A 14,650-nucleotide genomic window follows, 5' to 3' on the forward strand; every position below is an offset into this window, starting at 1 on the left:
CTACCCCAGTAATCTCACTGTGTTGCTGTGTAATGACAGCCAGATTGATCGAGGTCTAAATCTGTAAAGCTGTCGCACTGCAAGTTAATCTTTTCCAACAAACCTCAAACCTCCATCCTTCAGTGCAATTCTCTAATACTTATGTAGTTCCTCCACAGACTGGGGCATACCCAATGCATTCAGCAACCTTGATCTCCACATGCTGCTTTATTGATTATCAAGCGGACCGTTTAAAATATAAATATTTACCAACAGCAGAATAAACACAAAAAACATGGTTAGACTTACAATTAAACAAAGGTTTCTGTTCAGCACTTCAAAGTCTAATTGAAGATATATACACGATACACCTGTATGTACTCATAAGTACTCTTGGGCTCCATCTTACTACATGTTGCTGTTTTTAATTTTCCTTCACTTTTCTTGCGATCTACCTTCATGGTCTCGAAAAGCTTTTTCAACAGGCTTGTGAGAAAAATTGGGGTAAATAGGAGATAAAATCCTTCACATTTATGGACCTGCAATCACATTAAGGCTGTTGAGACGGTGAATCACCTCGGGCTTCTGAAAGGCGGGAAAAACAGCGGGCTCACTAGAAAGTGATGCATTTCAGGCTTCTTCGCAGGGAAGCAAAGTGTCGAGTACGGAATTCAGGAGCAGGTGCGAATTGCTTTGAAAACACCTTTTTATTGTCTTTGGATAGAAATTATTTATAGAGAATTAGCATGCTGCGGTGAAATGTTGGCTAGACATACATCCTGAGCGCTCTGAATGTCAACATTGAACTAAGTCAGTCTGCAAACCGTGTCTGAGGTTTATAATGGACTGTTTATCTGTCATACTTTTGCTTTCTCTTCTGAATAATATTAATTTGTTCAGCACCTGTCTGACCGTAGGCCTGTCTTGTTTTTTTTAGCAATATTGCCGTGTTTCCTGATTTAATTAATAACATGGAGAGTGCAATATTACCAACTAATGACGGCCCAAACGATGAATGAAACTTACTTCTGGATTTGTACGGCTGTGATATGATTTTGCGTCTACTGTGTGTGCACCGTGTGTATTTTAGAAAAGTTACAGAACTCCTCGTTGAGACTGACAAACATGTCAGCTTTTTGTTTCCAGCGCTGCTTGCTCACACACTTAGTGAGCCACGAGTAGGTTTTCAGAAAATCCTTTGAAGTACACAGAGGACTATACATGTTTGTACTCCAGTTTTTTGTTCATTTTAATTACTATGACAAGCTTTTAATGTATTGTACAGTAATTAAAACTGTTTTACCCACAGGGGTTACACATTTGCAGTGTGTCGGAGTATATCCAGCTTTCATTCTACCTCACTGCCTGTTTGCAGTTTCTGAACAGGAAAGAGCAATTTGTCAGATTGATGAAGATAAAACATACTTAAAACCTAGAACGCCGTCAAAGAGCATTCATCATACTTCTGTTCCTCTACATCTTGTTTCAATTATAGGAAATGTTCAACGTGCATCTGGGTCAGATCTGCTGAAAGGTGCAAATAGTGGTTGACAATCGTGCGGTATACTGTATGTCCCAGTCACAGTTTGGGACGTTTAAAAACTTGCTTTTACAAAGTGAAACATTACGCCACGTCCTAATGTTTCCGGAGAACATAACAAGCTGTGAAAAATCCACTATAAACATATGGAAACATGATCATTTCATTTCTGTTTGCAAAATCTTTAAAACTAGAACACAAACTTTAAATCGTCACCGGGGGCCTGACTTATTATTATTAGTATGCTGACGCGTGTCATACGCCGTCGATGTGTGTTGGCCTTAAGAGTCTACAGCCCTGCCAGCGGATCTTTAAGGCTGTGGGCTAAATGTCATCTGAATGTGCTGATGTTTAGCATATGTAATGTCCAGGATCTTAGTTTAGAGTGTTAGCATGCTAACATTTTGAGTGGAATGTCATTAGTTTTTTTATCAAATGTGTCCTACAGTCTCTGCCTAAAAAAGAAGGTTGAAACACGTTCAAATGGAGTCCATCAAGAGAGAAGTCAATCCCAGAAATAACAAAAACAACATAACAGCAGAGGGAGCTTTAGATCTCCCACCTCTCTCTTTCCTTTGGTTCAATGCTTGACAGAACAGCTGGCGTAAGCATTAGCTTACTATGTGAGGTCTTCATCGTGTTACGTTGCATCATCTCAGAGTATTGGAAGTCAGCAGATAACCCGAAATCGCTGCCTCATGCAGCTTTGAGATCTGGGTGAATGATTTTGGCTGCAGCTTTTTAAAGTCTCTTGGGGTTTCACAGCCTTCACCACTAATCAGCTTATGCATCCATTCCTTTCACCTGCAGGCCTTTTCTGTCACAGCCCTGCATTTGGACTCCTCAGATTTTGTTTTTTTATTTTCTCACACCCCTGCCTGCCATTGATCTAAGCGTAAGTGCTACACACAGCTTTAGTGTGTTTTCATCCAGAGAGGCTGCTTTTCACTCCCGTTAGCTCGTCTCCAGCTGTCATCGCTTTTAAAGTTTTTATAACATTTCTGCTGTGATGGATCTCTCGTGACACAACTCATTGCTCTCCTAACAAGTCCCACTCAAGGTGTGTATTGATAAAAAGTAGACCTGTTCGTGCTCTTGGTGCAGCAGATTTAAGGCTGCACAGTGTAAAATCATCCCTGTGGCTAGAGATGAATTGGATTTGGCTCGGTCTCTGAGGGTTTGGATCGTCTTGGAACTAAAAGAAGTGCTCAAGCAAACATTAGGACACATTGAACTTCAGATTAATGCTGCTGCTGACATGCAGTGCGGCCGAATAGCTGCTGGATATATCTGAACTACTGAACACCGACTTAACATGACTTAGTTTTCCTAATATTTCTATAGTAATCCTTGATGCAGTTTACATGTATTTGTATTATCATCCTATTTTGGTTTTTAATTCAAATAATGGTTACAATTCATTTAAAGATTAAATTACTTCCACACTTCTTGTACCCAATTAGAACTTTGTCGTTCTGATTAGTTCGATAAAACCTTTATTAGCTAATCTTAAAATGTAAATTTGTTACACAGAACTGGCAATGAAACATGTTATTAACACTCAAAGTATCTCAGGTTGGTCTCAGGTGTAGTGCCTCCTACGCCTAAACCGAACGGAGTATTTCAAGTAAGCGAGAACGCTTCTGACACGCACAATCTCCTGTTGTGTGCAACGTGTGTGAAACTCCGGACAATGTTGTGACCGGATTTTCCAGATATTGTCAGTTCATATGTGAGAACGGCTCGAGAGGGACATGATTTAACAGATATAAGCAAAGAAGGGCTAATGAACGACGCTGTTAAATTGCATTATGGGAATTGGGCTTGACTTAAACACTACAGGAGTGACAGTCTGCCATTCATTGACGATGTAACCTCCATATAACACCCTGGTGCCCTGAACAGGATTCATGACTATGGAGAAGTTGAGAAAGGTTTAACTTCAATGCAAATGTGCTTTGATACACAGGAGCTGCAAGTCTGAGACAACCAATCATATTTTCTCTAATTCCCTCTGGGGAAGCACAGCGTTTAGCAGCTAAGTACTTAGCTCCAACTCAACTCTGTAGAAACAATTCAAACTAATGCGGGAAAAAAACATCATGGCTGTCAGCGGCTATTTGATATGATTTAATTGAATTACCCGCCGAACACCAGAGAGCCTGCTACTTTGAGGACGTATGCGTGAACAGAGTGTAACAGTGCGGATAACGGCTGCTTTAACTCTAATCTTTCTACCTAATCTCTCCCATAATCTTTATGGAAATGCAATACTAATCCCTGGAGTAAGAAGAATTTAACCTGAATCTTTCAATTAAAGTCATCTAAAGCATGAATTGTGCAAAATTGCAAAACTTAGTTGAGACTTGAGTTTGGAGTTGACATATTCGTCTATCATCTACATTTGGTTAAAATTGCACAATACGTTTAAGATTTCGGACAGTTTATGTCCAATAGACGATGCCGACAACTATTCGGCAAATGATGATATGTTTTTGAAGACTCGGTGAAAAAAGTAAAAAATAACACGTCCTCGTAGCCTCACAGCACGGGATGACCAGTGACTCCCAAAACCACTATTCAACATTGTGAAACGGAACTACTTGGTTAGGATAAGAAAAGGATCAGGGTTAGGGTTAAAATAAGAACAGGACGTGGTTACGTAGGTGAAGTATAACGTCTAATATGATGTAGTGTAGTTTGTGACTTGGTTTCACATGAGACACGAACTGGGAGAAAGTGTTTGTTTCACACCACTCCTCCCTCCCATCCTTACGTGGACTCTGTCGGTCTTTATGATACCTCACCAGACGTCCTCCATGCTCCTGTCATAATAACTACGCTGACTAGAGGGCGGAGATTAACAACAAACGTAAATATGACTTGTAATAAGATGCTAATACAAAAAACCTATACAGTGGTTTTTCCCCGGTGAGGACGGCCTGGCAGTATGAAGACGTTTACCTTGAGACAATACGAATTTGCCAACCTCACAGATTACGGTTTATCTTGTGGTACCCATCCTATTTATATCTCTGAGTTTATAACGTCATTGTGGACAATGTTGAAACCAGTGAGCAGGACTACTTTATGTCCTCTTTGTATGATATTGCATCAATATGAGTTAGTATTTTGTCTTTGTATTTCATTTGCTGGATAACCCAAAAAACACACCTCACCTGGTTATTGTTCCCATTCCCAGTTTCTCAAATGATTTTTCAGAAAATGTATCGTATGACAATGCACATCAAGATTGCAATATAATGAGATATGCAATGATAGAGGACACACTCAGCTATACTGATAGATCTGTAAAGAGCAAAGAGATCCAGGACAGGAAATACAAATCATGAGCCAAAACATAAAGTGCTTGGATAAACCACAAGAATAAACGTGAAATCACACAGTGACACACAGTTCATCTTGATAAAACAGGAGAGATCCATTCCCACACTACACACTACAGTGAAAAGGACGCTTATTCAAATTCAACTCATGCTGAGAGAAACTACTTGAGCATTTTTATCTTAATAGACTGCAGCTAAGTCCCAGTTTGAATCTAATCACGGCCCAGTATCTTTTCCTGTGAGGGAAGTTGGGGAGTCTGTACTCACTGAGGCTGTGTGCAGTCCTGAAGGTTACACATTCTGCGGATTGGTTTTGGCTTCTTGCTGGCGTCGCAGTAGCCCCGATGGACCATCTTGGTGTCTCCTTTCTTTCGACATCCATACTTGGTGTACTGAAACCCTGTGAAGGAAGCAAAATCTTTGCTTTATCCAGGAATAAAGACTCAACATCTGAAGAAACAATGAAATAAAAATCAATCAGTGTTGTTCATTCTTCACACAGTTTCTGATTTAAAGGTTCTCTACACGGAGTTCAGAGCAGATCTATGATCGAGGGGTCGCCTCCAGCGGCTCAGTGCAAACAACAGCAACGGTGCTGACAGCTCTGTAAACCTGAGGGGAACCGCAGGACGAGTGTTGTGCTTCTGTGACAACAACCTTTCCAAACTTTGGAGGCTTCCCATTAGAATTCAGACTTACAGTATTGGAGGAACTAGTATTGTATTTGTTCGTCTATACCAGGGGTGCCCAAAAGGTTGAAAGTGTAGTGCCGGTAGAAATATATATATATTCCCCCAACAGAACCTCGCGCCCCCTGAAAGTTTTTTGTTTTGTTCTTGCCTGGCGCGTTCACATTCCCTCCCACAAATACACACACCTACAGTCAGAGACATAGCGGAGGAAAGGAGAGGAGTGAACTACACACCTCCACCCTTAGGTGTTTATGCTGACACCTAAGAGAGGAAGGATTTGCCTGTATGCCTGTTTAAAAATAGCCAGAAATATGTACACAATGCCGCCCTTAGCATGTGTGCAGGTATACAACAGCTCCCCTCATTTATTCCAAAAACGACTGCTGCATTGTCCCAGTGGGGGTTCCTGCGCAGACGGCCAATCTGGCAAAGAAGTTGAACCTGGCTTAACTTATCCCAACACTGCGCACAGTCATCCCTCAAGTTGCTACTCTGACTAATCAAATACATGCCAAGTTCACTTTTCTGATGGATAACTTTGCAACGTGAACACTGTGTTTCTACTGTTTACCGGATGATCTTATTGATGAAAGATGAAATAATTGTCACCAATATAACCTGCCTGAAGATGATCCTTTCTCAAATGACTGTTTTTAAGCATCTGATAAATGCTCACAATCAGGACTGTATTACTGGCTTGTACTTCATCATCTAACCAGTACCTAAAACAAACACTGGTGCTTATTATGCTAGCATCTTATCAAATGTGAGAATTATTTTAGCATGTTAATGGGATAAAACAAACACAGCAATTATGTTTTGGTTATCAAAAGAAATGCTGGTACAGATGTTATGTAAATATATGAACTGAAAATAATATTTACTAAACGTCTGGATCTACATAATTATAGGCTGGCTACTTACAACAAGAGCAGCGAGTACAATATTCAAATAATCATATTCGTCGAAGTAGAACCAAATTTATTTCTCTCCACTCTTTCCCTTTCTTTCCATTGTTGCATTACCTCCAGCACAAGGCTTGGAACACGGAGACCAGCTCTTGAGAGCCCACTCGTACGTCTCCTCCTGGATCACATTGTTGTTGTTGACGGGCACCGAATCTTCATGAATGATGTACTTGTACATTAAAGTAGACCGGGTTTCATTATCTTTGGGTATAATCTGCAAACAACGAGAAGAAAACAACATCACAGTTATAGCATCATCCGGCAGCGTATTTGAATTAAAACACTCAAAGTGCAAATCTGTGCAAATGAATGCATTGTATTGAATTTCAAGAAACAGGAGAACAATTGCAGAAGCAGTTTCCATAAACTTTGACTCAAGTCTCAGCTGCACTCATTACAAAGGGTAGGGTAATTGGTTGAAGACAGAGAATTATCCGACAATATGAGAGTTCGTGCACATGATTAGACTGAAGCCACGAGGGCATTCACTACGGAAATGTTTTCTCTCTAATCTGATGTTTCTTAGTTTTTCTCTGGATCCGGTGCATTTTAAAGGGTTGCTGCAGAATGCACCACCAGGGAGTTCAAGTCCTAATGGAAACTTTTTGCAATATAGAATACCCTGCAGGAGTAAAGAGACGGAGAACTTCCCTCAAACTTACTTCAATCACTCAACTGTCAATATAGACGGAATACCGACTTATTTCACTGGATAAGTAAAACGTTTGAATTGCTTGAACGCTTTTAGTCAGTAGATCACAAAAGTCTGTAGGATTCATCCTCTGGGGGCCATGAAGGTTTGTACGAAAATGTTATGGCAGCCCAACGTTATAGTTCCTGGGATATTTCAGTCTGGATCAAACTGACCAGTATTGTCCCAAAGAGCCCTGCAGCTAGCAAAGCCAAAACAGTCTCATGCACTACTTTTGATGAAGTATAATATAATCAAATAATTCATGGTATACTCTGTGAGCTCTGGCCATGAAGTGAGATCAAAGCCAGCGCTGGAAATACCCTGATGCTGATCGGCTCAGTTGATATCACATTTAGTCATCCATCTTCACAGCCCAAAGAATTGTTCAAGGGATTTGCTATTTTATTGATATGGCCAGAACTTTTCATCCCTCGTCTCTGCCACACCGGACTCAAGACAATCAACTCAAATTCTAAATGTACACGGACCGTACGGCCCTCGGGAAGTGCCACAGTAAACACACAGTCACTGGCGTAACTAAAGGCCGTTTGTAGCAGTTTGGTAGATCGGTGCGTATTCTTGCACTGCTGTTAAAAAATAGTTATACCTGATGACTGTAAATTTAGATTGTGTTTACCCGGTGGAGGTGAAATGCTGCCTCGCACATTGCACCTTTTATGTTTTCTTTTAAAATTATTAACAACTGAAATGTCAACGAGTTATGAATGTGGGAACCCAACGGCCAATCATCAATCCCAATTGTTTTTACAAGGAACTCCCTCTTCGTTGTTCTGAATGAAGGAACTTCAATATTTAACTTTTATTTGACAAGAGTGAGTTTATTCCAGCGTCCCGATCCTCCACTTCAGTTCCACAGCCTTCATAACAAGTTTTTCAAATGATATGATTAGAAGTACTTTTAGATGCATATTGATATGATAGATGATAGCAGCTTGAAAACCCCCGACACAGATATATTAGATAAGAAGGAGGCTTTAGCAGGAAAGCTAATCTGGGTTGTTGTTCAAAGTCTGTGCGTCTCTGTTGATATACTGATATAATATTATCTATCGTATAAGGTTTTGACTTTTTCCTGCAAAATTTACTGAAAAAACACAAAAGATACGATTTCATGACTAATAATAATGAGCCATCATTTAACGGCTCATTATTATCAGTGAAATGAAAGCAGCATGTGAAATGGTTGTGTGTAATGGGACATTAAATCCAACAGTTGAGATAACTCACGAAATACCAATGTTGAGTTACATCCTTTATGAAGGAAGCATTATGAATGCATGCCTCATGAATATAACATTTGTTCTCATTTTCAAAAGTGATCAGCTTTGTATGGTAACAATTTATTTATATCCTCCACTAGCTGACAAATTCAATTTGAATAATTATCTGAATGATTGACCCTCCATTTCACTACTTTCCTGCTCTGCTTTCATTAGATCGCTCATCAGAAAAATATTGTTCATGGGAAAACTGTTAATTACCTTCCATCAGATACGCCGCTCTCCTCCGTGTGGTTAGAACAAACGGTCTGTTATTATTTGTAATTATATGGAGAGTTCATGAATGGCAATTTAGAAAATCAATAATGTGTAATGAGGAGGAAACAAAAGGGGAGATTATTGTGTGCGTTGGTTCAATAAACCTTTAATAAAAATAAAAATGTACTGAAGACATTAATAAATAATGGCACTCCAACTTCTAAACAGAAACAAATGACTAATCCTATCAAAGATCTTCTTGTATAGGCTTGTATAAGCTACATATCATGTAATTACTTCTGGAGCACTACTGAAAGAAAACGATTGAAACCTTTGAAGTTTCCAATTAAGAGTCAAAATGATTTAAAGATAGAAGAAAAACAGATTAGTTCTTATTCTACACCATTAGGAGCAGAGGGGTAAATTCACTAATGAATTCTGATCTTGGCCTGGGGAACTTATTCAAGTGGACGATTTGGATGCAGGAGGAGAAAGTGCTTATTAGAACTGGTTTAATAGCCCTTCATAGCATTAGCTCCTTGTTACTAGCAAGTCTTCATTCCTGTAAGGGTGACTGAAGCACAATAGAGCCCTTTTCAGACGTTGAATAAGGAACATTCCTGACCTCATCTGTCAGTTAAAGGGCTTTTTATCATTCAGACATTTAGACTTGACATGTCTGTTATAGAAGAGAGGAAGGAGGAAGGTTTTCTGTTCTCTCACACGCTGCATCACTAGTTTATGCATTTTCTCTCTCTTCATTATGCTGAACCAAAAGTGACGTACAGCTCCAAATATGCAGATTTCATGATATTTTAATCCTGCTCAACCTTGAAACAGTGGAGCAACACCTCTGAATGCATAAAACTATGTTGGCCGTGTGACGCGGTGCGAGATTAATCAGAGCTGACATTTGTCAGTCATCAGAAAGTATTTTGATCAATTAAAGCTTTTAATTCAATTTGAGGTTCAAGCTATCAGATGTGACAATTACCCAGTGTTTGTATTTTATATCACAGCAATATTTGGTATCTTTGAGCTCACGACTGTTGGTCGGACTAAAAGAAAGGCATATAATGGTGTCACCTTGAGCTACGGGAAATTGTTGTTGGCAATTTTCATGGTTCATACTCATCAAAGCTTCCTCCTATATATATATCTATATATATATATATATATATATATATAGATATATATATATATATATCCTGGTATTACAGATGTGTCCTGCATACACATCACCTCTCGTTGGTGCTTTTGGAGCTCAGGATGTTCATAAATGTCCTCTAATTTAATCATTTCAATTGAGAGATCCGTATAATTTCTCCTTCCTGTCTGGCACCAATAAACATGTCATGTCTAGTCTGGGCAACAATATTGTTCTGAGATCACAAGGTAAAGTCTTTTCTATCAATGGCAGACCTGGGCCTGTATTTCTAAAGCTTCCTACTACAAAGACTCCTGGTGATGAAATTCTAAGAACATTCTTAGAATGACGATGATTTTTGGCATACATTCACCAGCATGTTAAACAAACATAAGCGAATACCTATAACACCTGTGAGGCGACTGATCTGGCCTGTGTCTTCAGAACATTTGAAATTGGCTACTTTTAAAGTATGGTTACAATTAATTCATATTCATTACATAAAACCGTTTCCATTATTACACCATGTATTAATAGAGGGATCGATCTCACTGTCCATTCTATGCCCATTATCAGCAACAGTGCCTTTTTCTCTTTTGATCAACCAAATACAGCTTTTTAAAAGAAAGTGTGATAAGTGTTAGGGTAGAAGTTTCTGTCCCTTTCTCGCTCTGAGGATGTTCCTAAATCACTCCTAAGTAAAGATTTAAGTTAGGATCTCTCTAAGCATATCCTCAGACCGTTTGTGAATATGCACCCTGGAGAGGCATGCTTTGAACCCTATCAGCTGTGATTAAACGTACAATAGGTAATAAGCATTATTACCAGAACCACTACGGGGTCGTGCAGAGGTCCGTCAGTGTGCAGCGTCTCCACGTCGTCCTCAATGATGTAGTGCCACTCCACTCCCAAGTCAATGAAACTTCTGGACTTGACCTCCTCTCCTTTTCCGTTGAGAATGTAATGCCCCGTTGCCTGGTTCTTGATTGCTGTAATCAGTCATTTGGTTATAAGCCACTTTCAAAGAAACCTGGCACTCGCCTGGAATGATTATGTCCATTACAAAGTTTCATGCTATAAATTATACAAAACAAGCTTCTAAAATTGGATTATAATAGAACTTCTCTGACATGAGAGGCTGAAATGAAAATGGGCATATTTGTCATCTGCTTTAAATACATCTGATGCATTTAAATGCAAATGAATTGCAATTAAAAGATGCTAAAACGCTGCAGATCATTCCCTCTGGTGCTCCAGGCTTACACTGGCATCATGTCGAGTGATGTTAATGACTCAGCTTTGTCTACATGGAATACTCTGTAACAGGAAACAGGACTGAAATTGAAACTAATTGAAACAAACTAATTGAAGCTTATTCAAATTATTTCGATCATTTTTGCATTTATTTATTGTTTCCATGTTGAATTCTGTTCCTTGCCTGAGAGAAAAATAATTCACATTTCCGGCAGTTTAAATACAATAATATTAAGTTCTTGTTTGGGGGTTTGTTGACATTACTCATAGAAAATGATCTTATATTGTATACAGCGTGATGAGAAATTTAAAGAAAAATAAAGACTTTAAAAATTAATTTTGCTTTCTTTATTTGATCTTAATTCTTTTAAAATAAAGCATTATTTGTTCAGATATTTAAATGAGTTTGTTGTGGATTCTGTCTCTAAATTCAACGCCAGATGTTTCTATTTTGATTTTCTTTTCAGGTTTCTTGATAATGTTGACATGCTTTGATATCAGGCCTGTCTTGGATTTGCCTCACTTGTTCTTTTGTAGTATAAATGCCAGTAAGATTAATGTTATTTGACAGTTTGGCAAAACATTCACTGCCCACAAATGTACTCAAGTGTTGCTCATATCCATAAAAGCTCCTTTAGCACTGATTGCCATTAGTTCGTACAAAGTTATAGTAGCACAGAAGGTCTTTGTCTATAAATCATTAGGCGCATAAACTGTTTTACATCTGCATCAAGATAATAATGAGCAGTATGTTATACCATCAGTGACACAAGTTGTGTTGTGCTCCAAGCCTGGAGCAGCAGAAAATAGGATTTGAACAGGTGATGCCATTAATTAATAAAAGCACCAGAAACTTACTGTTTTTCTTTAAAACCTGTGCTACCTTTTTAAAATATTGACACTTTGACATAAATGCAGAATTGACAGCAGGAAACGATGTAGCAGCTAGTCCATGAAATGTAAGCAAGTCAGAAAGATCTTCAAAGTGATCCATCAGCACATGTCATCACAGATAATGACAGTGACAGGAAAGATGGATCCTGCAGAGGAATAATTCTCATGCTGAAATTGACGGCATATTTAATGGAGAATGGGATGTACCCTGTAGATGAACTCTTTATAAAACCCATTTAATTGTGTATTTTCGTACTCTTTCTTCTGCAATGGAGAATTTTGTCTTTTCCTCCACAGATCCACGGTTTGTCAAAATAAAGCCAACCAGGTCTCACAGACGATTCTCTTGATGCTCCATCACAGGCTGGCTCCAGAAGGTGTGTGTACTATACTTGTTATACTTTACAGGAATACTGGGTGAAGTGGAGCTCGTTTCAACTACTTTATACTGTTTACTGGTAGTTTAGTCGAGAGGTTCCCAATCTGGGGGAACAAAGGGAATAAAGGGTCCGTAGTAATTATGACTGGAGCAAAGGAGGAAGTAAGGTCATGTTGTTATCGAGCCGTCCATGTTGAGACGTGGCCGGAGCAGGATGTACGAGTCAACAAAACATTGGACTTCACGAATCATGCCCATAAGGTAGACCCCCGAGGGGCCCCGCAGTCCGAACGGGCCCCTTCCCTGCCTGTCAGCAATTAGGCCTATTGTAATGAGAATATTTTTCTTTTGATGTTTTGATTCATAAAAAAAAATTACAATTACATTTTGTGCACATTATTAAAATGTCTGTATTTTCAGAGACATTAGTAGCGGAAAAATAAACAAATATAAAAAAATATATATATCTTTGCTGATCCGTATTTTTCTTTTTTATATACGTCAGAGACTAAGTTAGTGAGGGAGAGCCCAGAGTGCGCCCTGCAGCTTCAGCTTCATATCTTGCAAGTACCACGACACAGGACAGACCGTCGCAGCTGGACGTCCTGAGTATTAAACATAAACGTGCTCGCACTCTGGACCTCTTAAAGAAGGTGGTGTAGGATTTTGCTTGTCGATGCTCCAAAACATTTACATGCGTATTCTCGCCTGCAGATTGTGCAGTGCTCAGATCAACGTGTATTCACAATTGATGTAATATTTGTTGCTGGGACTCATAAACAGATTTAAAGAAAAACAAAAAACAATTTAACCTTTAAGGAAAAGCTTGTTCTATCCATCTTCACAGTTGCTGAAGTTGTGTGGGCTGCTTTTTACCATTACTTTAATAATGAAATCCTGCACTCTGCCAGGTGATTAATGAGGAGGAATCAGGCAAGTGTTCTAAAGTGGTCTGTGAAATGTTGTTGTGCGTTTGAAATGATAAGTATTCTCAAAATGTGCCCGCTCTGTGCTTCGGGAAAGGGGCCCACTCAGGGTTCACTGCGAGTATACAGTCGTTTTTCGGATGACGACGGCTCGCCAACATCAGAATTGAAATGATCTGATTTCATTTTATTTGTGCTGTTCACACTGTTGTATAAAAAACAAATCTTAGTCATAACATATCACATGTGGGTAACAAAATCTGCAGTCTGAAGGTAGCCTTTGTTTATATCTCCTGTGATTCATTATCTCCGTGTTTCCTGTGACTGACCCATCTGTCTTCTGTCCCAGAATCATCCCTTGCATGCCTTTCTTCTTGCTCGTCTCCCTTCCTACCTGCAGGCAACCTCCTAGACTCCAATCGAGCCCTGCCTCCTGCCAAGCTTCCCCCTTGTTCTCCATTATCTCCATTTGCTTCCTGCTGCCACCGGATTACCATTTCCTACCATCAGCCCCTCATCCAGATCTTCTAATAGGAAACTATGTTCTTATTACCACAACCAACAGGACACAGAAAGCTGTGTCCAGCTTAAGCTCCTTCTGTTCATAACACAACCACCTCTTACATGCTTTGTGATGTTGGAGGCTATTTCTAATGTCTAATCTCTTTTCTAATGGAGAGGTGAATGCTCCATCACAGGCCATTACAGCAGGCTCCAGGAAGTGTCTGTACAATTAGGATTAGAGGTAGAGCTAGTTTTGGTTATGTAATTCAGGCGAGAGGTTCACTATCTGTGGGCCCTAACACTGTCGCAAAGGTAGGTCATGTTGATATTGGGCAACAAATTCCAGGGCTGTGTTGGAAAGACTGTGTCGCAGACTAATGTACTGACTTCCATTTATGTACTGCATACTGTCGACTAAATGAGTCATTAAGTATGATTTTACCAGCAGACTTTTCACAATGAGGTAATATCAAGCGAGACGTATCACATGACTGATGGCCAGGCCGCCGTTTCAATGCACCGTGCCAGCGGCTCCATCACATCTCTGAAAACGATGCAGCAAATTTACAAACAGGATGAACTGACCACATATTGGGAATCTTACTTTCTTGCATAAAAACACATTAAAACTTAATAAAGTAACATATTAACAGCGTTGAGCCTGGTTTAAAATCTCACACGGTATCAGCGGCATCCAGACGCAATGCATTGTGTCCTGTGCAGTGTTTCCAAATCATTTTCAATTAAACTAGCTAGTACTCGCTACAAAAGTCGCTAAGAGTCACCAGATGACGTCATATGCTCTTTTGCACATTGGCAACGTCATT

General features: G+C 39.4%; 1 protein-coding gene across 3 annotated transcripts in view; it reads right to left on the minus strand.

Annotated features, from left to right (window-relative positions):
- The window catches only part of adamts3 (ADAM metallopeptidase with thrombospondin type 1 motif, 3), a 136,271-nt gene that overhangs the window by 12,259 nt on the left and 109,362 nt on the right, over positions 1-14,650 (minus strand). For all 3 annotated transcript variants that reach the window (XM_029439790.1, XM_029439792.1, XM_029439791.1), the window contains 3 exons: positions 10,692-10,855; positions 6,584-6,740; positions 5,134-5,266 (listed from right to left, as the gene is read on the minus strand). In XM_029439790.1, the coding sequence (XP_029295650.1) occupies positions 5,134-5,266; positions 6,584-6,740; positions 10,692-10,855 (454 nt within the window). The remainder of the gene's footprint in view (positions 1-5,133; positions 5,267-6,583; positions 6,741-10,691; positions 10,856-14,650) is intronic.

Source organism: Cottoperca gobio, chromosome 9 (genome assembly GCF_900634415.1).
Source record: "Cottoperca gobio chromosome 9, fCotGob3.1, whole genome shotgun sequence".
Lineage (NCBI taxonomy): Eukaryota > Metazoa > Chordata > Actinopteri > Perciformes > Bovichtidae > Cottoperca > Cottoperca gobio.